The following is a 26,904-nucleotide window of genomic DNA, read 5'->3' on the forward strand; positions in this document are numbered from 1 at the left end:
TCACACAATGATTAATCCATCCTGGTTGGCTCAAAGGAGTGCCTGAGGGTGTGTTCTCAAGATGCATGTAGTACTGCAGGCCTGGGGGACGCTGGAGAAATGGGGTTGGTCCGGGGCTGCTATGAACGCCCCGGCTGAGAAGCTTAAGTTGTATTCAGTAGGCAACAGGGAGCTACAGAAGGTTCTAAGGAGAGAAGTGACTTGACTAAGACTGTATTTTGGAAGATTATTCTGACAGCAACTTGGAAAACAGATTGAGGCAGGGTGATCAATTAGAAGGCAGCTGTGCTGGCTTAGCTAAGAGCTGGTGCACGCCTGGATGTGGGCAGTGGTGGTAGAGTTGGAAAGATGTACAAGATAAACCACAAAGCCCACCTAGAATGGGTCCTTTCTCTGTGCTGCCCTGGTGCCTGGCTTCCACCTCTATTTAGCATGTACATCGGGCCCTAAGACTACACCCACCCTGAGGATGATGCCCATTTCTTCTCTGTCATTCTGCCTGGACAGAAACCCTACATGGCAGGGCCTGAAAAGTTAACTTTTGTTTTGCCTGGATTGTGCTGTCATTTCAGTCCCAGGACCTCAGACCTGCTGGTGCGCTGGAGCATTCGCTTATTACAGCGCTGGGCCTGGTGTATAGGAAGTCGGAGGGGGACATTTGACAACAAAAGGAATTTAGCACACCGAATAATAATAACATAGCCAAAGTGCCTGGATAGAATGGCATAGAATTTTAAGACTCTGAGCTGAGAAAAACCAGTTTTGGCCCCACAAAAAAACCCATAAATTCAATACCATGAGCCCCAGTAGCAGACTGGATTGCAGTTAGATAATGGTAAGCTCTCCAAATGGGTTGTTCTCATTTTCAACACGCTGTCTGGCAAATAAATGAGAGTGACGAAGGAGACCACAGCCAAAGGTGAGCCACATCTTGAGTTACGTGGACCATGGAGGATGGGAGCTCTTCTGAGATTTCCTGAGGAAAATGACAACTTAGCAGGGAGGAAAGCACGTGTGCTCTGTAGGAGGGAGGCTGGTAAGAGAGGAAGAACAGAAGGGGCTGGAAAACTCAGCATCTAAAACTGTTCCTGGGCTCGAAAACTTGACTTGAACTGTCAGCTTCACGGACACTTCTTCTCTTGCCTTTCACTCCTTCCAAGCCTGCTGTGTGGCTGACGAGAACGTCAGCTACTTGACAAAGGAGATTTCCAAGTGGGGGCCTGGCACTGGAAGACCTCGGTTTCAAGTCTGGCTTTGTCACTTGTTAGCTACACAGCTGGAGGGGAGTCTCTGAGACTCAGTTGTCCTCATCTACACAATGGAAATAGTAACAACGCCAAACTCTACCAACAGGGTCCCGGGGAGGACTAACAGAGATAATGCACAGGCACAAAGTAAGACTGTCAGTAAAGGTGTGTTTGTTTTTTCCCCTTGAACTGAAATCAAGGCTATATACTGGGTCTGACACACATGGAAACTGTGATGTAGACCAGCATATGCTGGAAAATGCAAAGTCCCAAAGCAGCTGGCTTTGACATTTCCTGGACACAAGAAGAGGTACACCTGAAGACAGCTCTGGGTTGGCCTGGGCAAACAGTAAAGTACTGCACTTCTCACCCAAAGCCATAAAGCGGCCCCAAACTGCCCCTGAAACTATGCTTTTGGTGCCAGAGAGGGATTAATTACTCATGGCTAATGCACAAAAACATAGCTATCTCTGCCTCCCGCTTGAGGGCTCGCCGCCTCACATCTGGTCCCACAGCACCGTGGTATTCACAGCTAGGAGATGCCAGAAGATGAGCTCTTAAGACAAAGTCACTGCAAGCAATTCTCAGAGCCACCACATCCAAGATGGGGTTTCAAAACACATGGGAGAGTTCTTCCAGGATAAATGAATTCCCAAACCTACCCTGGCCCTTCCAGTCAGGTCTGGGGCCAGGACGGTGGCTCCAATTTAAAAGCTAACCAGCTGATTGGAATTCTAAATGTGGCCTAGTCAATGGCAAGTTGTTTCTTTTTTTTCCCCTTGCTCTTCTCAAGAAAAAAACCTGAAGAGAGGTGGAGGAAAGTGCTTTTCAACTCACTTTGCTCAAACCGGCGCCACGCTTCTTCTCTGGATCTCCTCTGCCAATTTCCAGATGTTGTCTAGGTCTGTTTGTGGGTGTGTGTGTTTTTAATTGTTTGTTTTCAATAACCCTAGAGATTTATCAACATTCCAACTTGGAGGATGAATAGTCTATAGATTCAAGATTCATGGTCCTTACACCGATAATTACATGTGTCTTACTGAAGAAGACTTTTGTCAGTTTCCAAACTCAGAGTCTGTGGGGGCTGCAATCTGCCTCAGCAGCCTCTCTGCGGTGCCTGAAGAGCCAAGCACAGTGGTGATGTTTACTGCATGAATAAGTGGATGCAGGGACAATCTCTAAAAGAGGAAAGCAGCTATTACACACTAAAACACCTACCTACCACTGACTCCTGACCACATCACTCCCCCTCTCCTAGGGCCCTTCCAGATCTAGGAGTATAACAGAATCATTAAGAGCATGCTTTCTCTTCTTCTAGCCAAGGGGAAGCCAAGGTTACAACCTACCTATAACCTCCTCAGGCCTATACTGTACTCTTGGGGAAAAATCTCCTAATCCCTTCCCTCAGGTAATTAAAAGCAAGCAAACAAATGAAATAAAACCTAATCCGCTGCAAAGGTTTCCCTTTTCTACATACTTGCCTTCATTCTGTTCTTCTGGCCCCAGGCATGCCTAGGTGTTTTGCGTGGGGTCTATACCACTGTGCCCCAGGGCTTGCCAGAGAGGTGGTCAGGACACAGTCTGTCCAAAAGGGCCCCAGGTGCTCATCGGGTTCCAGTTCTTCTTTCACTCCTCAACTCTGGCAAACCTACTTTCTAGAGGCAACAGGAGGTGATGGAAAGGAACTTTTCATGAATCACAGCTCTAAGCTACTGCTAATTTGCCATAGGACCCTAGGAAAGTCGCTTCTGTTTCAAGCCACAGTTTCCTTATTTTCCAAATTTAAATATGATACATGCTGAATTCATCTTTTAAGGAAAGCTAAGCAAGCTGGAAAAAATAGGAAAGGTCTCAAACTACAAAATGCTAGCAATATCTCCTAACCCCTGGTCTTCTCTTCCAACTAGAGGGCAGGGTGGTTTACTGTCTCTGTCCACTCTGAGGTACACCCTCCTTACCAGCAACAGCTAAAAGGCTGCTCCCCAAAATGGAAATGATACTTTTCCTCATCCACTCATATCTGTACCCAAGCCTCCTAAAACTAGCTGGGAAAGAGGATCCACTGACTTTACAAAGGAAAAGGTGCCTCCGAATGGCAGAAAGAACCTGGTGAAGGAGGCTAGAGGGCTGGTTTCTAGTCCTACCACCAAGTGAACCTCAGCATCCTCATCTGTCAAATGGGGATGAGACCACCTGCCTTGCCTATTTCTCAGGGCCCTGGGAAAGCAGGAATGGGAGATCTGGTCTTATCCTGACCTAGAAACTCTTTCCTGGGCCTCAGCTCTCACTCAGAGAGCCTTCTGGGAGATTCAAAAGGGGTGTGGAGTCTGAGGGATGCTAAGTGCCACTGCTGCTTTACCTCTGCCACCTAGCCAGGGAGGGGCAGGAGAGAGTGGCACCCAGTACCCAGTGATCAAGGCCTCTTCATCCTGTCCAATGATGGCCCGAATGGGACAAGGATGTCATAGCTTCCCTCTGTGAAGAGGGACTCCCACCTGGCAGAGTCTGACAATATCAAGCCTTGCCTCTCACTCTCAGGCGGTACTAAGGGCCTTAAAGGGAGAGACAGACAGCTAGAGAAACTTAAGGAGACAGAAGAAGCAGAGAGGGAAGGAACTGCGAGAGAGGTAAAGAGGTGAGAGACAGAGAAATGAAGGTACAAACAGGCGGGGAGAGAACAGGAAAGTGAGGGAGCCGGAGAAGAGACAGAAACAGTAAGAGTAGGACAGACACAGAGAGATGGAGACAGACTGACAGCGCGGGAGGTGTCGGGGAGGCGGGGAAGACAAAGGGCACCATCCCGTATTTTTAACTGGTCTGGCCTTCTAGAGACACCCCGTCCCCCAAAGAAAAGCCTACGGGATAGGAGAAGGGGGCCGGAACAAGCAGCGGCTCCCCCCGGCCCCCTACCCGGCTCCCGGCCCCCGCCCGGCCCCCGAGTCCCTCCCGGACCGCTCGCTCACCTGCCAGCGCCAAGATCTGGGCCTTGTGGAGCAGCAGCGCGCCCCAGTCGCGGGGGGCGCGCGGGGGGCTCTCGGGCCCGGCGCCCAGTTCTTCCGGGCCCCGGTACACGGCGTACACCTTCTGGTTGTCAAAATCCAGCCGCGAGCGGGGGCTGAAGTCGCGCACGCACGACACGGGCAGCGCGTAGCAGACGTTGTCCTCCAGGAACCGCACAAAGGCGTACATGGTGGGCGCCGGGGGCGGGCCCCGGTCGGCCGGTCAGCCCGCGGGGCGGGCGCGGAGGTGGGGAGCCGGCGGGGGGCGCGAGCCGCGCGGCCGGGCCGGGGGGCGGGGGCGGCTCCCGGGACCCCAGCTCCCCCCGCTGTTATTGTTCCTGAAAGCACCGCTCTGCCAATCGGCTGCTCTCGCCTGGGCGCGGAACCTGGAGGGAGGGGGGCGGGGGGCGGAGGAGGGGGTTTGGAAGCGCACCGCCACTCGCGAAGTCAGACCCGAGCAATCACAGCCGGAGCGCGATTCGCCGAGGGAGGGGAAAGGGCAGAGACGCTAAATCGCGATAATGATAACAATAGCCTTGCAGGAAAAAAAATGCATTGACTAATATTCAAAGTCGCGCTGCGTGCAGGATTTGTGGCTTCAACAGCCGCAGTACAAAACAAATTGCATTGCAACAAAACTGCACTGCACAGGAGAGGAGAGTGTGAGAGAATAAATGCAGGGCAGGGGGCAATCTTGTTTGGATTCCTAAGTGTAAAATTGCACTTGCAAGAGAGCGGAATTTTGAAGTGTATCAAATAATTGAAACCGCTCCTCTCAACTCCTTTAGTTCATTGTTTTTTTCTTTTTGGCAAAAACCGCCAGCTCCCCTGTGGGGAGGGTCAGTCAGCCAGAAATGTTCCCCCTGTGCTGCCAAACTAGTTCTGACCAGAAACTGGGGCTTATCTGGGATTTCCAGTTGGACCAGCTGGCTGGGGCAGTGGAGTGTTTGTCAAGGGCCCTCTCAGCTGGAGGAAGCAGTGTAGCTTTTCTCCGCTGTAGTCTTCCTCCAGTGAAGCACCCCTCCACAGAATGCCTGCCACTGAACTGGGACCAGTTGGAATGAGCAGGGAGTGGAGGGGTGGTCGTGGTCGGAAGAAGGCAAACCCAGGGCTAGCTGGGCACTTCTGGAGCACCTCGAGGAGTTCTGACTGGGCTCTGTGTCATAGGAACCCCATCCTACATTAGAGGGGGTCAGCATCCTCGCACTGACGCCTCTGAGAGGGTGGGCTTTGTATCAGATATGACTACTTATATTCCTGGCACCTGACAGGGGCTCAGTGAAGTTGGGGTGAAAAATAATAATAAATAAAAATCCACATTCACCCAGCCATTCAGTCACACCCATACTTTTATTCAAGCGACCAATATTCACTGGGTATATGCTACATGCCAGATTCTGGGCTAAGGGCTGGTGGTATAGAGAGATGAACAGACAGCACAAACACCTGGATCTCTTGTGGTGTAAGACAGTGTACCAGAACTTGAGTATCAATTTTGGATTCCGGTGCCATAATTAGGTTACTATATGAATAACACACCTTCTCTTGTCCTGGAAACACTTACAATCTGGTCTGAAAGTATTAAAAACGTATAAGTAAATAATTATGTTATGGTGAGAAAAGTGTTCTCATAGAGGAATGCTGAATTGAGGTGGCAGACTGAATTAAATGTTATATTTTTTTAAAAATTCATTTTAATGAACTCAACCTGTAAGAAAACGACAAAATAAATGTACCAAAATGTTGTTTCTTAGTAGTGGTGGGCGATTTTATTTTCCTTTGTTGTTTATATAACTATTTTCCACAATAAGCAGGGATTACTTTATAATCAGAAAGCATTACACGTTATTTTTTTTAAAAAAGTGCTGGGCTCACATTTCAGATCAGCTACACTAATGATTAAGTAGATAAACCAAAAACCTCTAGATTATTTCACTGTGATTTGGGGAGTACATTATACAGGTGAAGGCCATCAACATGCAGCTCCCAGATCCAAATGTACAGGTCAGATCTAGTTCCCTTAAACTTAGCCTCTGGCATATATGCAGTGACAGCCAGTTATGAACACATGTTGTCCTGATGCAGATGTTGAACCTTTGTTGCCCACATACTTGTGGAAAAAGAGGAGCCACTCTGAATTGTTCCAGCAGGTTTATCTTCATGATTATGATTTCTTTGGACTGATCTTACATGAGTTTTTATTTTAAGAATACATTCCTATGGTGGTCAAGGAGAAGTAATGTGTAGCAAGACTTCTAATAATTCACAAGGTGAGTCGTGCAGAGCTGGCCATATTTAATGAAATACCATGAAGCTCCAAACTATGTTTGTGAAATAATTTCAAGTAGCACCATGGCTAACCTCCTAGCCCATCTAAATGAGAGTGACCTCAAAATACATTACCAGTCTCATCTCTACCACCTTCCTGCACACAGTACACTCCAGAAACATTACACTATTTGACATTTCCCAAGAGAGCATGTTTTATCAGTTCTCAAGCTTTTGTGCTTGGTTCTGCCCTCATCCTGGGAAGTTCTTCCTCCTGGAGTGCACAGTGACCTCAGCCTCCCCTGAAGGCCAGCTCAGATGTCACCTCCTCTCTGAAGCTTCCCCAACCAGCCTCTCTCCTCAAGCACAGGCAGTTTCTTTCTACTATTTTGTCCCAGCACCTTTTATCTTCCCTCATTTGAATGAGCTCTTTGAGGGGGGACAAAAAAGCCATGTAACCTCAGCATCCCAGGATCCTAGCACAGGGCTGGGGAGAAAATGCTTATAAAACAAATGCATTAAAGAAAGACACAGCACGAATAACAAACCTCTTGCGTGGTTTTTCTGAACATTTGTCCCTTCTTTTCAGAGTTGGGGCTGAATCCCAACTCTGTCTTTCCCATTCCTGGTGATCAAAGTGCAGATCACTGATTCTACTTCTTGTGAGACAGACGCATCCATGAACATATTAAGCATCACTGCACCCTCAGGTTCAAACAAATTCCCCATCCAAGTCAGTGTAAATCATTCTCATAAGGGGGCAGTTCCATTTTCCAAGAACCCAGAAAGAAGAAAAGAACAAATAATGACGTGGATGCCAACAGAGTAAACACGGACTCAATTCACTTTGCATGTAGGTGCACAGAATGGATTCTAGAGAAGCAATGGTATGTACAAGATACTCAAAGAGACACACTTCAGCAGCCTAAGGGCAACAGAAAGACACCCAGAGTTTCTACTTTCTGTGTGTATCACATAGTCAGTCTTTTAACACAGCTTCTAGAGAAACTACTAAGTGTGCCTCCTCCATCCTAGTGAAAACCAGAGTCAAAGTACCTCTTTGATCCAGAGACTGTTGCCCCAGGCTTTACACATACCAGAAACTAAAGCTGTTGATGGATGATTCATTGATTGGCACACAAAGACAGTTCAAAAGTACAGATGTCATACTTAAAGAGGTGGCTAAAAATGTCAAGTTCAACCAAATCACAGTTGAATCCCCTCTTCAATATCCCTGCCAAGTGCTCATCCAGATGCTTCTTATATAGTTCTAATGTTAGGAAGTTTACCAGCACGCCTTATCTTTGGGACACTACTGACTGTTAGAAAGGTCTTTCATACTTCCACTGAGGGAGAAGCTTTCACCTTGTAGCTGTCATACTAGGTTCACCACCAAGAGTCTCATGCCAGCCCATCAGATATGGAAGAACTGGGGATCCTATCTCATTAGGATCTTGTTTGTCTTCTGCCCAGACATCTTCACTTCCTTCACCTGTCTCTCCTCATATGACCTGGTTTCAGTGATGATCATTGTGATATCTACTTTTCCTCCAAAGTTTACTTACAAACCAAGCATGCCAGGCAACAAATATATATGATTTCAATTAATTTCACACTGAACCTTTGAAGTGGGTATTATAAACCCCATGAGAGAGTTAAGAAAATTAACAAAGCAGTTTGGCTCTGGGGAATCCTGGAAGGCCTGCGGTCATATTTGCATTTTAGACATTTTAGACTAGAAGCAGTGTGGGGTAAGGATTGGGGGGAAGCAAGATTGGGGAGTGGGAGGCCTGTGATGAGGTTGACTGTCCTCTCCCTGCCCCTCCCCTAACTCCCTCTTTCTACCAGCCAGATGTACTTTGCCTCTTGTCCAAGTCATTTTAATGGAGCAGAAAATGTACACATATGGGGCAGGTTTGCAACTGTGTCTGCATTGCACTTTCCTGTTGAGTTCTGCAGAGCCTTGGGTTAATGTCAAGCTCCTTCAGCTTAGCCAGCTGAAGCATGATCAGGGGCAGCAGGGGGACTTATGTTTCATATTACTGCATGGAATTCTCAGTGTACTTTGTAAAACTATTTTAAGGAGACCTGGTTTCTGTGAGTTTTTAAAGCAACTGGAGCGTGTCTTTTCAACCTCTCTGCTAATGATTGACCACATTTTTTCATGATTTTGCCTTTTCTCCCTGTGATATTTAATTTGACGTTTTAAGTATTTGCTTTTTAAATTTTTTATTTTTTTTTATTCTGCCCAGAAAAGCAACTTGCTGTACTATGAGCTCAGGGCTATTGTCTTCTCAGGCTGATTCAAGGAAGGAATGTTGATACATGGCCAGGAGGATCTGGGACTGTTGGGAGGCCCATGCTGGGCATTACCCTGAGCTGCTACTATCACCCAAAGGCAGTGGTATCAACCCAGTATATCTGTGTGAACTCCTGATAATGAAATCTGGTTGACTCTGGTGGTGGGGTTTTGGGCAGAGGAGGAGAGGGCAGGAGACAGGGGGAAGGAAGAGAGGAGGTGCTCATTGAGTACAACCTCAAAGCCCAGTGAACACTGCCTGGAGTTAGAGCGAATGCCAACTTGTCATGTATGTGACCACCTGGAGGGCCAAAGGAATATGGGCTTCAGAATCAGACCAAGGATTAAATCCTGACTTTGCCACATTTTTGCTGTAACTTTGGGCAAGACACTTTGCCTCCCTGAAACTCAGTTTGCTTACACATAAAATGAGGCTAATGATATGTATCTTCTGAATGTATTATGAGGTTTGGGGCAGGAGTTTTTACCCTCTCTGTGTATCAGAACCACCTGGGGAACTTAAAAAAATGTCCCACTCCCAGGTCCTATCCCCCAAGATCCTGATTCAATTCGTCTGGGGACGGGACCTGGGAAATGATTTATTTTTAATTCCCAGATTATTCTAACATCAGACCAGTTGAGCACCTCTGAGTTGGAAGATTTTAAGGTAACATGGCAGTTGCATAAGAATTGCTCAACCGGGGCTTCCCTGGTGGCGCAGTGTTTAAGAATCGCCTGCCAAAGCACGGCACACGGGTTTGAGCCCTAGTCCAGGAAGATCCCACATGCCGCGGAGCAACTAAGCCCGTGTGCCACAACTATTGAGCCTGCACTCTAGAGCCTGTGAGCCACAACTACTGAGCCCACGTGCCACAACTACTGAAGCCTGAGTACCTAGAGCCCGTGCTCCGCAACAAGAGAAGCCACCGCAATGAGAATCCTGCGCACAGCAACGAAGAGTAGCCCCTGCTCGAAACAACTAGAGAAAGGCCACGTGAAGCAACAAAGACCCAACACAACTAAAAATAAAATAAATAAAAATAATTTTAAAAAAGAAAAAAGCATTGCTCAACAAATCCAAGATATTATTTTCAGGGTAAATATACAGGGCTCTGAAATTTCTATGTAACCTCTCTTGGGCACAATAATTTCTTTGTTTGAAAAATGACATACCAGGGTGAACTGAAGACAGTATATTGTAGTCTTAGGTCCTATATACAAATCCTGGCCTAATAAGTAAGGTTATTTTTAGTAAGTGTGGCCATGGACAAGTTTCTTAATCTCGCCAAGCCTCACTTTTTTCATGGAAATATTAATACAGCTTCATAGGGTTGTTATGAGAATTAACATTTTAATAATCCATGTAAAATGCTTGGTACAGTGCCTGACATATAGTGAGTTCTCAGTATACGATAGTTCCTATTACTATATTATTATCATTATTATTACTAGAGCTCTTATCCCCATGCTGAAAGATGCCTAATAAATGTTTACTGAGTCAAATTGAATATAATGAACTAAACTATGCTGATAATTATCCAACAAGCACTCCACAGTGCTTCCATCCCAGTGCAACACCCTTTAAACCAGAGCCTGTGGGCACAGGTGGTAGTCACCAAAGGAGTTCCCAGATCTCACAGGTTCAAACGTCTCTGAGGCTATAGGCCTTGCCCAAACCTGCAGCAAACACTTCCAACATAATGTGTTTGGAGCCATTCATTCTTTCAAGTGGACTTTTTGAGTATTTTTTTAGAAGAAATAAAAACTTGTATGTATTATATAAAATGTAACATGCAGACGCATTTACAGCAATCTGAAGCCTTGTGAACGCCTGATCAAGCAGTCAACACAATGGTCAAGTTCAACCAATCAGACCTCTGCTATATTTTGATCTCATGTGGGTCACACTCAGGAGCTGGTTACACAGATGATCCGAATCCAGGCATTTTCATCTAGGTGTGTGTACTCCACATAAGCAACACAAAGCAAAAGAATTCCCCATGGTTGAAGACCAAAAGAAGTTTATGAATAGAAGAGAAAGAAGAAATGCTGTCACAAGGGAAGAGCATTTGAATTGGTTTTGAAAAAGAAACAAAGAAATGGGCCTACCTGGGACTTCCCTGGTGGCGCACTGGTTGAGAATCCGTCTGCCAATGCAGGGGACATGGGTTTGAGCCCTGCTCCGGGAAGATCCCACATGCCGCGGAGCAACTAAGCCCGTGCGCCACAACTACTGAGCTTGTGCTCTGTAGCCCACGAGCCACAGCTACTGAGCCCATGTGCCACAACTACTGAAGCCCACACACCTACAGCCCATGCTCCACAACAAGAGAAGCCACTGCAATGATAAGCCCGCGCACCGCAATGAAGAGTAGCCTTCACTCGCCGCAATTAGAGAAAGCCCCCGTGCAACAACGAAGACCCAACACAGCCATAAATAAATAAATAAATAAATAACTTTAAAAACAAAAAACAAAACTTAAAAAAAAATTGGCTTGCCTGGGAAGGATGCAACTTGCCTCAACTATGAATTTCAATTACGGGACTATTAGTTTTAGAAGCTGCCTCTGGTTTCCCTTATTAAATTAGCTCATTCTGTTACTTTTCAGCTGAAATGTCACTTCCCTAGGAAAGGCCTGCCTGGCTTGTTCTTCCCAGCCCCCTCCACAGACTAGCTCAGGAACCTGCTACCTATTTCCACAGCTTCTTATATTTTTCTTCATGGAACTTATCACAGTATATAACATATATTTATTCTATTATTGTCTGTCTCTGCCACTAGATTGAAAACTCCACCAGAGAAGAGACCCTATCTTTCCTCTTCACCACTGTATCCTAGCACTTAGCCTGGCACAAGGCAGACCCTAAACAAACACTTGCTGAATGAATGCATGTCTGAAACATAGACCCTGGAGAAGAGAGAAGCCCCCAAAGGTGAGGAGGGAGAGGTGTCCCAAGGGCCTTGTTTTGTTCCTCTGAGTCTTACCTTTCTCTTGTGAGTGTCTCTCTGTTTCTGGGCTCCCACCATGTCTAGCTCCCATAATCTGGCTCCCCAAAACAATAAAACCCCTTTTGTAGTTTTCCCTTAGAGCGACTAGACAGCTTGACATTTTCAAAATGTTGTTCTAAATACAAGGAGAGAAAAAATTGCATATAATTACAAAAAAATAGTCACGTGCACAATCATATATAGTTGACATACACTGGAACCAACAATAATGTAATAGCATCAGGAACCTCACTGACACAGTCCCTGGGCTTCCCAGGACATAAGATGGTGATTTTGCCTCATCCTACAAGGCTACACTTTCTTCTTACCCTGCTGTTGGCTGGATGTCATGGACTCTAACCCCCTACTCAGGGGGAACCCTGACTCATTCTAGTCTTCTGATGATTCCAACATTGTTTGGGAGGTAACAGGGCAACTTTCCTTCAAAGACCACATTCTAGTCCTCTGGTTACGATCTCTGCTCATCTCAAGCACCCATGGCTCAGAATGTCTGCCCTTCAGAGGTCCACAGAGGGCCAGGGTGAACCCCACATTTCCATCCACTCTTAGGCTTTTGTTTGATAACTCTGGGCTGCTATTCTGGGTCAGAGGCACACAATGGAACATTCATTCAGGGAATTGACGGAACATTCATTCAGGGAATTAAGTCTTCTCAGAAGCACACAGCAAACCATGAATAACTCTGATTTTCTTAAGAACATATCCTAACCATACCATAAATTCAGTACAAAATCAGAAGAAAGGAATGAAAATGTAACTAACAATTATTGATTCCTGTGATAGGATCTATACTGGTTGCTTTATTTATTTATTTATTTATTTATTTTTTGCAGTACGCGGGCCTCTCACTGTTGTGGCCTCTCCCATTGCGGAGCACAGGCTCCGGACGCGCAGGCTCAGTGGCCATGGCTCACGGGCCCAGCCGCTCCGCGGCATGTGGGATCTTCCCGGACCGGGGCACGAACCCGTCTCCCCTGCATCGGCAGGCGGACTCTCAACCACTGCACCACCAGGGAAGCCCAATATAGTGGCTGCTTTAGACATATCTCCTTTATTATTTTCAGAACACCCATGAGATTTTATATTTCCATTTTTCTGATGAGGAAACTAAGACTTATAGAGGAGATAGGAGTTGTTTATAGTCATGTGGAAAAGACCTGAACCTCAGGTTCTTGATCCAAAGCCTTGTTTTGGGGCTTCCCTGGTGGCGCAGTGGTTGGGAGTCTGCCTGTCGATGCAGGGGACACGGGTTCGTGCCCCCGTCCGGGAAGATCCCACGTGCCGCGGAGCGGCTGGGCCCGTGAGCCATGGCCGCTGAGCCTGCACGTCCGGAGCCTGTGCTCCGCGACAGGAGAGGCCACAACAGTGAGAGGCCTGCGTACCGCAAAAAACCTCAAAACAAACAAACAAACAAGAAAAACAAAAAACAAAGCCTGGTTTCAAGGGCTGTTTTGATATGGGCCTTGCCTCAGAGTTTCCTGGGCAACAAGGAGCTGAATTGATTGTGGAGTTTAATCCCCACTTCCCTTTCTTAGAGGCTCGAATCCTGACTAGAAATCTGAGAACTAGATCTTAGGGGAAAGTCCAATATATATCTTAGGGTTCCAAGCATCCCTAAATTGAGTAGCTAATGATTCTGAGAATACTGATGATATGACTACTATGACTACTTTATCTGGGGTTTCTGAAACCATGGTTACTTACTCCAGAGACGCCGAATGTTTCAAGAACTCTGAGGTTTCTAACTGCTCAAGCAGATTTCTATATTCTTACACTCTCTGTTGATGGCCAGGGACAACCTGGGGATTACCTGTTACCCCATGGTCTGGAGGGAGCCTCTTCTGAGCTAGAACAAAAGAGGATCAGAGAGCTCCAGTGAGAGAAGTCTCTGTGAGAAGTGTCACTCCCACCCCATTCTTACCCTGCTATCACTTGGAGGAATAAGAACAAGAATAGGAATAATGGCCATGAACTTTTGTGGAATGTTTTGTGGAAGGCTTTACATACATTTCTCATTTAATCCTCAAAGCAATCCTGGGTGGCAGGTACTATATTAGTATCAGCCTCATTTTAGAGTTGAAGAAACCAAGGCATAGGGATATTAGGTAACTTGCCCAATGTCACACAGGAGTAAATGCTGGAGCCAGGATTCAGACTCGGACTACCTGACTCTAGAGGTCCAACTCCGGACTTCTACCCCAGTTCTGGCTCCCTCTGAGTCTGACTCTTGCCCCACTGAGGGTGATTTGTGCCTTTCTAGCTAGAATGGGTAGATGATGGATCATCCATGCTCAGAAGGTCATATGCTGGTTTTCTAGGGATGTCTAGACCACTTTGATTGGTCCGGGTGAGACCCTGGCAGGCACTATCTCCAAAAACATCCTGGAGTTCATTAATATTTTCATCCTATGTTGTGGTGGATGGGAGTGTACTAGATTCAATCTGCAGTATAAGAACGACTTTCTTTTATTTACTCAAAATCAGTTTCCTTATTTAGTACCACAATAGGGCCACCTATTATGCCAACCAAAAGAAAAAGTTCTTGACCTCTAAGTTTTTCTATTATAATGGAAAATGACTCACGTATAAAACATGCCACACATTTTTTGTTGTTGTTGTTGATAGTTTTGTTCATATATTACTTTAGTGCTGGTGGTGGGTGAATTGATGTGTAGGGTATCAAAACCCCACCTCCCCTCCTTTACTATCAGGCACACCTTTATTATCATGGAAAATAAATGGCTAGAATAGAGGAAAAAGAGATAAAGGTGAGGCCCTTTTTTTCCCTAAGATACAGGATAGACAGAAGCAAGACACACAAGGGTATTTGAGACGCTGGATAAAGGGGCCAGAGAGTTTAACTCAACTGATAGGCAGAGTAAGTCACTGGACAGCGCCCCTCCACCCTGCTAATGCATCCTGCCACTTTGCTGAGCCATCAAAGGGTCTCCAATCACTGAGCTCTGCTTCTGGCTTCAGGACCCACAGTGGAGAGGCAGCCCAGCACAGAAGGGGGTATGAGGCCATAGGAAAAATGAAATGTGCACAGGCTTTAGACCCAGATTTGGGTTCAATTATCGCTCCATCACCGTGGGCAAATCTCTGTCAGGTTTTTCAACTGTCAAATAGAGTCTTATAAGGCTGTCATGGGGTCTAACAGACTACGCGTGTAAGGTGCCTGGCAGGCTCAGTGCCTCACACACAGTAGGTTCCATGAAAACCAGTTGTCTTTTTCATTCTCATCTTCCGAGAGAGTCTCTATTACCTTTCCCTCTTAGGAGGTCACAGGGTAATGACAGGATGGATCCCCAGAAGCCAGGTATTTTGGGACGAAGTATCTTCCCCTCCCTCTTCCCAAAGACTGGGCAGTATTACTGCAGAGATGCCACCCACCATCCTCTTCCTGGCCAATGCTGGGGCAGTATGCCATGTTTAAGAAAGCTGGGACCTTAATAAGATTGGTACTTTTAAAAAGTTTTAGGACTTAGCTGAGTTTGGGGTTTTATTGTCTGCTTTTAAAATTATGTTCAGCTTTTGTACATTTAAAACATGCCTTTGAAATTGTGAAACAGTGTTCTCAATCATAACAAAGGATGAATTATGTTACGCTTTTCTGTTCCCATTTCTGGGTTCTTTTTTTTGTATCCTTATATGAATTTTTCTGTGATGTCCTGCCTTGTGTCCTAACTCATCTGGAATACTAGCTGTGAAATTCTGGGCAAGATTCTTAACTCCTGTAAGACTGCCTCTCTCAGTCATTCATTCATCTACTAATGACTATTTGTTGAGCGTTGATTATATGCCAGAAGCTTTTCTTAATACTTGGGAAACAGCAGAGAACCAGTCAGTTTTCTTATCTATAAAATGGGAAACCAAACTTTTAGGATTGTTGAGAAAAGCAAATGAGATAATATATGTAAAAGAGAGGAAAAGGCAAAGAAAAGGACTGAAATTTATTGAGATTTCTGATCTGTCCCTGGTAATGCTAGGTGCTTCACATGCAGCGCTCATAATAACCTTACAGATGCATCAGCTAAGGTTCAGAGAGGGAAAGTGAGGGCTCAAGTTACACCCTGGATTCAAACCTAGTATGAAGTTCCCACTCTGCTCTGTTGCTTCCTGTGGTCCCTGGCATACTACTTGTCATTTGGTAGGTGTGTTCATTCCCTTACCAATTCCATGTAGAATCTGGGAGGCTGTACTCTTCTTCCTGCTAGCTGATATATCTGATAGCACCAACTGTGATTTGGGTAGAGTAAGGGGTACTTGAATGAAAAATCCAAACCCTGTCCCCTACTTCCTTAGGGGACAAGATGCAAAGAAAACTCATGAAAGGCAGCGGTGTAGGGGGACATATACATTAAGGCTATAAATTTAAATTTGCTGTTGGAACATGTGAACAGTTATTAGTAACTCCAAGTCATCAGGGGAAGGACTCTGTGGTCCTCAGGCATCCAGACTCATCGGCGTAGGAGACAGCTGGCACATGGACTCTTGGCAAGAGAAACATTCTTTTCCCCAAGCCAACCCATCTCTGCTGCTGTGATTTTAATGATGAAATGATCAAAACTCTCTCTCTCTGACTCTTACCCCGCCCCGAGTGGAGGCAGATTTCAATTGCACAAACAACGAGGTACATTTTTCCACTTGAGATGTTCAATGTCCAAGGAAGAAAGCGTCTTCCAGGAAATGTTCACTTAGGGCCTGCACACTTTCAAGAGGCTGAAAGCAGCATAGGAAATGAAATTACCCTGCTTACACTTGGCAAGGGGGCTGCAAAACTGCCCCAAGCTAAACAAGTTGGACATATGCACCATTTTTTTCTTCCATCTCTCTGTTTGGACAGGTCACAGCAAGAGAACAAAACAGCTTTACCAACATAGGAGCCAGATAAGCACTGTCAACATGGTTTTAATTTTTTGAGCAAATCCTTATCTTTAGTATTATGAAAAGGAAGGGCCATGCCAGATGGTGCTTGTTGCCACTGACGAAACCTGTGAGGGTTACCAGAATGAAAAGGTAGACATGGGGGAAGCAAAGAAGAGCTCTGCATGCAAAGAAAGGGAAAAGAAAAAAATCTTTTCCTTGGCATAAAGAAATTTCATCCTGAAGGTTCTTTTTTTTTTTTTCTTGGCAGAGTAATAAACACCTTAAAATAGCATTATAAGACGGAAACAGAATCTATAGAAGCAGGAAACCAAGAATAGTGACTTCAGAGAACTTATAGCCCAAACCTCCCATTATAGAAATGATTAAACTGAAGACAGAAGGACAATAATTTACCCAAAGTCAAAAAGTTTTTCTTTGACTAAATCAGTCCTGGAACACAGCTTCTGGTGGGCCTTTCCTCTGTCCTATATCGCCATGCTCTCTCTTGATTACAGGGGAAAGTCTTCAGAAAAAGGTGCTCTCATCCATGCCTATGGCATTAGCTTACCTACTCCTAGAGAACCATACATAATTCATCATTTTCAAGGGTTAGCATCAAGAAGAAGCCTCTCCTAGTTGGGGAGGGGATGTCCGCTGTCACTTCCATCTGCCCTCTCTGTACTCCCCCACCCCCATCAATGGGACTCTCCAACACTCTGGCCAAAGCATGAACCCAACCCATTTTGGGGGAGTTGCCCTAAGCATAGCTGATGCAGTCTGGACTCCCAAAGAGGCCTGACTGAAACAAAGAGGAAAGAAAAGGCAGCAGAATGTAGCAGAGTGATCTGAGCTTTGAAATCAGATAAACCTGAGCTCAAATCCCTGCTCCACAGCCCTTTAGTTGTGCAGATCTAAGCAAGTCACTTGACTTCTCTGAAGTTTGGTTTCCTTATCTGTGGTGTAGGTTCATTTACCTCCCAGGGTACTTGATAGATACAATTAAATAAGAGAACATACAGAAAGCATCCAGCCCAGATCTTTGCACACAGTGGACACTGGTGTAAACAAAGCATTAAAGAATCTGATTTAGAAAGCACAGGTGTACAGCCAAAACTCAAAAAATATTTCCTGGACCACTTTCTTTGAGCCAGGCACTGTGCTAAGTGTTGTGACAGAGACAAAAAAGACATGGGCCTTACCCTGCAGGAAATAATTTTTTCCTCAGTGTTATGGGTTGAATTGTGTCCCCCGCCAAAAGCTACGTTGAAGTCCTAACCCCTCATATCTGTGAACGTGACTTTATTTGAAAATAGGGTGTCTGTGGAATCAAGTTAAAACGAGGTCATTAAAGCGGGTCCAATCCAATATGACTGATGTCCTTCTAAGAAAAGAAAAATGATATGTGAAGACAGAGACACATAGGGATAATGCCATGTGACTACAGAGCAGAGATTGGAGTGATGCAGCTGTAAGCTAAGGAAGGCCAAAGGATGACGGCCACCACCAGAAACTAGGAAGAAGCAGAAACAGAGCCTCAGAGTGAGCATGGCTCTGCTGACACCTTGATTTTGGACTTCTAGCCTCCATAACAGGGAGAGAATACATTTCTGTTGTTGTAAGCCACCCAGTTTGTGGTACTTTGTTTTGGCAGCCTTAGGAAACTCATACAATTGAGGAGACATATGAGGGGGCCAATTCAATAATTGCAACAGAAGAAGTGGAATAACATTTATTGAGTTCCCTGTGCTGAGCCTGTTACATTTATTCAATTATGTAATCTTGGTTAAGCCAGGAAGGAAGGCTTCTTGTGAGGCCCAATGCTAATGGAGGCCCAGTGTCTATGTGGAGGTAGATTGTCCAAGGAAATGGACAGTCTGTGGCTGCCTGACTATTCCCTATATTTGGAGATGACACCTGAAGGATGGCTAGAAGCTCTGCAGGTATGAGAGGGTAGGGAGGGGAGACACCATTTGGTGTGTGCACAAGCAGAGAAGTGTGAGCTAGTTTTGGAACTTTCAGGAAACTACAAATATTTAAGCACTGCTTGGAGTACAGTGCCATTTATCTGCCTTCTAGACTTTCTTCTCCACTTTGATATCCCACAGACACCTCTTATTCAAAATGTCCCAAACTGAACGAGACCCTTCTTTCGACCCCCATTCATACCTCGTCCTACCTGTTCTCCCTCCGACCTTCCCTGATTTGGTAAATGGTCCACTTACCCACCCATCCAGCCTGGCTAGACGTCTCAGCGTGCCTGCATACTCAGCCCGTGGAAATTGACTTCCCTCTTGTTCCAGACTTACACAGTCATTTCTGAGCTTTACTGCCTCTGGTTCTGATGGGATCTCACTTGGCACAAGCTCCCAACTCTCCAGCTGTGTCTCCCAGCCGTATTCCTTCCAGCCAAACCTCTCTGCCAGATAATTGATGATCTGCAGACAAGTTCTTAATTGCAACGGGGGAGCACATATTTAAAGAAACTTTGTGATAAAGCAAAGGATCCTTCTTATAACACGAAGGACATTTCTCTCACAACCCTCCCACTCCCCCCAATTTATTATCTCATCTGGATTTTCATTTCACATATTAAATCTAAAAGTCTCTTACAGCAGGATCCCCAAAACAAAAGAACAAAAACCTGCCCAAGGGACAGATGGTATCATCCTGAGGTGCAGCCACGTGCTTCCCAAGATGCTCTTCTTTCTAAGTCCAGCCCCTTTGGCCCTTAGACTCAAGACTGGGCACTTACTGGGGGAAAAGAAATTTTGGCTCCTGGCAAGAAAGGGAAGGACATGTGGATTTATTAAGAATCTAATACATGCATGGCTCTTTCATTTATGTTCGCTCATTCTCCTCTTCATGATAACCCCATGAACTGCTTCCCATTGTATAAATAAGAAAGTTCAGCACCTTACCCAAGCTAGTGGAAGCTTGTAGGGGAGATGACTAACATTGAAGGGGTGCCTGAATTAATCATAATGAGATTATTGTCTCTAAGCACACCCTTTCAAGCTGTCTGGGTTATCCAGTCGGCCCTATTGCCTTTTCAAAGTAGACATGAAGTCCTCAGTCAAAGAGTAGACCTTCTTCCCCATGCTAATTCCCCAAGTGGGTGGGCAAGATGCTGCAGTGGAAACTTTTCTGTTTGCTGCTGCCTTGGGGCTCTGCTGAGCCTGGCAGTCAGTGTTAGGTGCTGCCATGGGAGGGGCGAATCCAGCCACATGGGTCCTTGGAGAGGAAGCACCTTGGCTCAGATCTGAAATCGAACATCCTCAAGGGAGTCTGAAAAGGTGGTTTTTGTGTAGTTCATAATGGCCCAGCTGTTCCAGAAAGAGGAAGCACATCAACATTTTTAGAATAGTTAGTGGGGTGTGACAGAACCCAAAGACTACCCAGAGAAACCCTTCCCCTGCTCATTTGTTTCAGAAAACACTCAGTGTTCACAGAGCGAGTGCTGTGCTCTGTGCTGGATCTCCAACCTCTCCCTCTTGGAGGGCCCTTTCCTATCTGTGCTTGCACATGCTCAAGTCTTTCCCAGCCTCAAAACATGACCGGCACCACCTCAAAACCCTTGCTCATCCTTGCCTCACCTTTCATTTCTTCCTTCTCACCTCCTCTTCACAAGCACAACTTTTTGAAAACAAGTGCAGTCCACACTTACTATCAGCATTTACTCACCTCCCATTCACCCCTCAGCCCCCCTGCAGTCTGACCTACACCTGTATTGAACCTGCTCTCTGAGGTTACCAGTGACGTACTGATTCAACATCACTGAATTCCTACATTTGGTCTCAGCAGCATTCACACTGTTGACCTTGTCTTCTTCCAGAAGTGTTTTGCTCCCCTTGACTTCAGTTGTCTTGATTTTCTTCCTGCCTCCTCTTATGTAACCCTCAATCTCCATGGTAGGCTCCTCTTCTTTGACCCACATTTTAGATGTCAGTATTTCTCAGAATTTTGCCCTACAATTCTGGTCTTCTTATTTTGTGTACTCACACACTTAGAGCAGACAGACTCCTCCCCTGAGCTCCTGTCACATATGCATACGGCTGCTTGCTAGACATCTGGACTTTGAGGTCTAAAGGGCATCTCAAATATTCCAAACCCATCTCTTCACGAAGACCAAGGTTGTGTGTGGCTTGTCCACTTTTGTATCTCTAACTCTTAGCACAGTACCTGCAACAAGGAAATTCCTTAATCAAAATGGACAGGGATAATGAGTTCACAAAAATTGGTGAGTCAGGTGAGCTCCTGCCCTTAAGGAGCTCCCAGTCTTGAAACAGGAGACTCTAATATGTGAATTAGTGCTGTCTTGGAGGAAAGCACTAGAGGCTGTGGGGATCTGGAGTATCCATTTTTCTTACAGCTTCCAGATATACAGAGTTGGGCAGAGCCAGGACCAGATGAGTCCTTGAGTACATGTTCCCAGAATCCTTTGGCACAGTTTGGCAGGGCAGCTAAGTAGAGCAGACACTGTGGTAATGAGCCCAAAGGCCTTGATGTCAAAGACCTCAACTGGACAATTTTCTCAGCTCCATAACCATAGACAGAGCAGCAATCTTGAGCACAGACTAGGTCCTGATATTACTCAGATGATGAGCCCTGATCTTGGCATAGATCCTGACACTATCCAACCATGTGATAAATATAGCATCTTTCATAAGAACAGGTAAGGTGCCTGAAGAGGCAACATACTCTGACACAAGGAAGGCAGAACCCAAAGCATGTGTCCTGCCTGGGGGTTAATGACATAAACGTCCATTTCATATCCTAAGAAGAGAAATAGAATTACCGAGTCTTAAAGAGTTAAAGGTGGAAGGCATTATGCCCCCTTACATCACCGTTCATAGCACAGAGAATGGGAATTCAGCTCATTGTATATAGGAGTAAAAATGTTATCATTTCATATCTAGCTTTAGATACAAAAGTCCTTATTCCCACTTCTGAATCTTCCCCAATTAATTTTATCAAAGCATAACTGACTTTTGACTCAGAAACATCAAACTAAAGATTTCTTCTGGCCTCCAGGCCTCTAGCTGGCCCTCTCTGATATACTCTTCTCCACCAGCCAAAGTGATCTATTTAAAGCATAAAGCTGGCCAGGTTTCTCTCCTGCCTAAAACCCTTCAGTAGCTTCCCATCACCTTCAGGATGGAGTCCAGGTTCCTTGTCTCCAGGTTCATCAGAGCCCTGCCTTATCTCTTGGCTCTCCTCACATTCCACTTTATTCCATGCTGTCTTATGCTTATGTTGAAGTTGTGCCTCTTTCCAGAACGCATTGCTCACCAATCTTTGCTTGCTTAACTCTTTCTTAACCTTTGAGATCCACCTTAGCCACTATCTCTTCCAGGGAGCCTTCCCAGAACTCTTAGGCTGGGTCACTGCCCCCTCGCCCTGTCCCATCACTAGGCCTCCTCCGTCATGTCATTTAGAACCTTTGATAGGGACATCTTATTTATGAGTCTGCATCTCCAGCGTTCTGGGCTTCAGAAGGACAGGAGCTGCATCTTTATCATTCCCCTCCTCTCAGTGCCCACCACAGGACCTGGCACAATGGAAGCTCTTGGTGAATTTTGATGGAAAAGAAAAGCAATTCCATGATTAGCACTCACTGAGAATTAACTGTGTGTTAGGCGCTAGGTGCTTCACACGTAGTTGCCACACTTCATTCTCCTAATACCACTGGGACCACTCAGCACGCTTAACAAAGCCCACTGCACCCAGAGTGGTGACTGCGAGTATCCTGTAGGAGCTCCAGGAATACCCAGAGACTGTCTCTTGGCCCTGTCCCTGGCCCAACCCTCCATTCCAACCTATGGCCTCTGGACTCATGTCCACTTCATGCCTCACACTTGGACTTGCCTCTCTGCTTGGCCCCTTGGGTGAGATCCAGGGTCAAAGTCTTTGTCTGTCTTTCTGTCTCACTTCCACCTCAGACACTGGCTCTCACCCTCAGGATCAAGTTCTGCAGCTTGTATACTAACCTTTTCTACCCCAGGAGGCAGCCAAGGCTCCAGACCCTCAGTCCCAACCCAGCATTCCAGGTCCTTGATCACATGAGGGGAAAGAGTAGATCAAAGTAGGACTGATTGCACCAGTGTTACAAGGACAACGAGGAAGCTCAGTCAAGTTATATGCCCAAGGCTACATGGCCTGGCTTCTGCTCAATGCCAAGACAAGACCCAGACCGAGTATCTTCTCTTGTTTGGAGGGCACACTCCTTCTCCTTTAAAACAACCCCTCCTTTAGCCCTTTGAAGGCCTGCCTACTTATGTATTTCACACCTTGGTTATGAGATGTCCAGGCAGGAGCTGAATCTATCACCATCCTCCAGGGGCCAGCCTGGCATAGAGAAGCGCCTTGGGGAAGGCATGGTAAAGGGATGAATGAGTGTCAAGCTCGAGCTCCCACTAATCTCCCTCTGGCTACAGTGGATGTTCTGCCTTCCCTCTACTTCAGTTTCCAAAGGTACTTGGAATCCTCCTTTGCATTTGGTTTGGTACTCAGGAAACAAAGCTATCATATGCATTTTCTAGTCAAGTTTTCTGTGTAATTGATACTAAATCCTTCTGTAAAGAAACACACACCCTCAAAAACCTAAGGAAAGCTAGTTATGGTTTAATGGCTTAAATAAAGGAATTGTGCAATTCTGGGGAAAGTACCGATCTCTACATTATCCCTTCTGTCCTGAGAACACCAACCTCTCAGGTAAAATTTTCTAAGGCTGTGAAAAGAGAAACTGCTTTGGAGTTAGATAAAATTGGGTTAAAATCCTGACTTTGCCTCTTAGGGGCTGTAGATCTTGGGAAGAAACCTGAGAGTCACTCTAGGCTCTACCCTCTTCCTTACTCACTTCAGCCAATCTGTCAAAAAGTCCCGCCAGTTTCACCTTCTAAATGTTTTTTCTCCAATCTCTGCTTCAATCATGAACTAGTTGGATGATTAAGCACTTAGGCTCTGGAGTGAGACTGTCTGGACTTGAACCCCAGTTTTCTTATTTACTGTGTCATCCTGGGTGATTTATTTAACCTCTCAATGTCTCCGTTTCCGGGGATGAAAAATCTTGGGTTATTAACAAGAGTCAAGGAAATAATCCCTATAAGTGCTAAAATTATTCCTGGCCCAGAGGAAGAGCTCATAAACATTAGCTCTTCTTACTATTTCTTATTACCTCCTTTGTTCAGGCCATTAACACCTGTGACTCCACACTTCCCCCTGCCCCACCCCTACCTCCCCCACTGCCACCCCCTGCCCATCCCTGCAAGGTCTCCTGCCTGGTTTTTCTCCTCTGCTGCTTCTTCTTCAGTCTAGTCTCTGTGCCTTTGCCAGAGTATTCTCTTAAAAAGACAGATTCGATCATGTGATTTTCAGATGAGAAACTCTGTAATAGTGCCCCCTTGTCTGTAGAATAAGGTCTGAGCTCCCTAGCTTTGCAGACAAGGTCCTCCATGATCAGGGTCCCTGAATACCTCCCTACAATCCTGAGAGGGAATTGCTGCCTCAGAGTGTTAAGTGAATATCCCAAAGTCCTACAGCTATTCACTGCTCCAGCTGGGATTTATACCCAAGTCATCTGAGACCACAGCCTGTGCTCTGTGCATCGGCCCACACTGCCTCTCTCCACGCGGGTCATCCAGGAACTGACAGGAAGAGGCAGCACCAGACAAGCAGAAATGGAAGAGTGTACAGGGGAGAAAGAGGAACTGGGATGGAGACATCACGGCGGGCTACCTGACCGAGGAACTTCCTGGAGGGGTTGGGGCTCTAGGGGACTGGAAGGCCAGGGTAGTGAGGATGATACTTGAGAAGATGCTGAAGCTGTGATTTCAGAACTGGTTGGTGAGATGAAGTGAGATTCAAGTCTGAGTGGAAACATGCGTGTCAGAAGCATCTTCCCCAACCCCGGCAGAACCCCAGGAAGCTCTGAGGTTTTGTTCTCGGTTTTGTTACTTTCCTGTCAGTGGGGTTGGAAGGACCACGTTAGGTTTTAGGACTTGCGGGGTCCTCTTTGTTCTCCAGATTCATGAGCTCTAGGTCGGTTGGGGAGGGAGAAGAGTCCTTCCCTCTTGAGGTCCTTCCTTGCAGTGATTCTAACCAAGTATCCATCCATTTGTGCAGCAAACCTTCCAGATGCCTGCGAGGCGCTAGGGCCCAAGCTGGAAATGCAAAAAACCAATCAGAGGTGGCTCTTGGCCCTAAAGTACGGATTTAGCAGAGAGAAGATGCCATGTACAATGACAATACTGTGTGAAAAGAGCCTTGGGAGAGCTTGAAGAAGCCTTCTCAGAGATGACATTTAAGCAAGCTTCTCAGTGAACATTTTCCTTCAAAAGGATTACTTGGGTTCATTTCAAAAGGCAAATTTGGGTTATTGCTTTTTGTGATTGTAACTGCTGAACAATATGTCATTGCTTGGTGTCATGTGGCGCTCTTAGGGCATGCAGGGTAGAATAGTGGTGTGGCAGAGTTCCTTGTTTGGGGGACCTAAAGTGTGGTTCTATATACTCATCGTGATTTCCTCAATTAATAGACTAGGGATAATATCATCACTTCACAAGATATCATAACTGAAGCACCTGGCAGAGAGTCTGCAGGTCGCATGAAAGGAGAAGCATACTCTCTCTGGTTATATTAGGGGCCCAGTGAGGTAATGCAAAAGGACAGTGACCTGGGATGAAGCAACTCTGCCACCGACTAGCAGTGACTCTGCACAACTCGATTAACCACACTGAGCCTCAGTTGCCGCCTTTGTCCAGTGGGGACAATACTACCATGCCTGGCCACTGAATGGTAGCTCTTGGTCCCAGGTCTCCCATTCCCATGCTGTATGCCCCCCTCTCTCAGCCTATTTCCCCACCTGTGAACAAGACAGGATGGTGAGGCTCTGTGCAGAGAAAGACTGAGAGAGAATATTCTCTAGGGGCTGTTTAGCTTTGACATCCCATGCATAAAACAACAGCCAGATTGGACTGTTGCTTAATTCTATCCAAACTGCCAGAAAGGCATTTGAATAAGTAATCTAATATATACATTTTTATTCTATTCAATATTCAGGTCGTCTCCTGGCTGGAATGAGTATTCAGAATAATGATTGCTTAGAAACATACCATTCTAAGTACGAACGAGAATATTTTTGCAATATTCAGTTCAACAAGGATGGGAGGTATGAGATTAGGTTCTGCAAATAATCACATCTTTCACATCTTGGACGCCTAGACACATACTTACTACATGTCTCTTTTCATAGTCTTGGAAATGCAAATCCCTGCACTCTTAGAGGCCTGAACATACCTTCTGTGCTAAGTCAGTTCCCGTGTGAAGATGGTAGAACAGGACAAAAAGATGTGACCTGTCATCTGGTGTTTGAGGCTCTGCTACGACATCTTCCCCATCCACTAAGCTGTGGTCTGGTCCCCTCACACTCCAGTGGAGACAGGAAGCCCACTACTCAAAGTAGCTAATCCCATTGGTGGGCAGCTTTGACTTGGGGAAATAGCCTCTCACGCTGAGCAGTCTCCCTACTTCTTCTAGTGTTCCTACATTGATCCTGGTTCTGCATTCTGTTCTCCTGCTTTCAGATATTCCTGCAGGGATTGAAGGCAATGACCCTTTCCCTTCCACCAAGGCAGCCTTTTCCCTGAGCTGAATCCCCACTCCCTCCAACCAGAAGTCAGCTCTTGCTTTGTGCCAGCACAGGGCTCTGTAGGGATCAGCCTGGGGGACACCAAGAGCAAAGGTGAACTCAAGATGCCCTGGTGAATTCCTCTTTCTCCAGCTTCCTATGCCATTCAGTATGAGAAAATGAAGCTTTTAAAGTAACAGGGGCAGAGTAGTTGTTACTAAGGAAGGTTGCCAAGGCTTTTCAGGAAACAGAAAACAGCACTGGGGAAGGAAGACCTTTGGATTATAACGGGAGGAACAGAGAGTGCTAGCCTACAAACTGTTCCCAACCAGCACTGCACCCACCTCAGAAGGTATGTGTGCACACGTGTGTGTGTGCGTGTGTGTGTGTGCACGCACATGCATGAGAGCATGTGGGTGTGTAAGTATGAGTGATTGTGAGTGAGCATCTACCCTCTCATACTCAACAGTACCTGGCTGGTGTTAGTACAGAATAAGTTCCTCACTTGGCCAATTGTCACGTGTCTTCAAGATTTGCTCAGATGTCACCTCCTCTAGGAAGCCTTCCCGGACATGCCCTCTTTACCT

The 26,904-nt window shown here is 45.9% G+C and overlaps 2 protein-coding genes across 4 annotated transcripts in view; both read right to left on the minus strand.

Annotated features, from left to right (window-relative positions):
• Window positions 1–4,436, minus strand: part of BEND5 (BEN domain containing 5) — a gene marked incomplete at its 5' end in the record, with an annotated part of 47,741 nt that extends 43,305 nt beyond the window's left edge. The window contains one exon of one of the 3 annotated variants that reach the window (XM_082615118.1): window positions 4,211–4,436. In XM_082615118.1, coding sequence (XP_082471244.1) covers window positions 4,211–4,436 — 226 coding nt within the window. The remainder of the gene's footprint in view (window positions 1–4,210) is intronic. The other 2 variants (XM_082615120.1, XM_082615121.1) reach the window with 2 other exon arrangements.
• Window positions 1–26,904, minus strand: part of AGBL4 (AGBL carboxypeptidase 4) — a gene marked incomplete at both ends in the record, with an annotated part of 1,397,496 nt that overhangs the window by 254,208 nt on the left and 1,116,384 nt on the right. The gene's annotated exons all lie outside the window — the stretch shown is intronic.

Source organism: Mesoplodon mirus (genome assembly GCF_964341445.2).
Source record: "Mesoplodon mirus genome assembly, chromosome: 3".
Taxonomy (NCBI): domain Eukaryota; kingdom Metazoa; phylum Chordata; class Mammalia; order Artiodactyla; family Ziphiidae; genus Mesoplodon; species Mesoplodon mirus.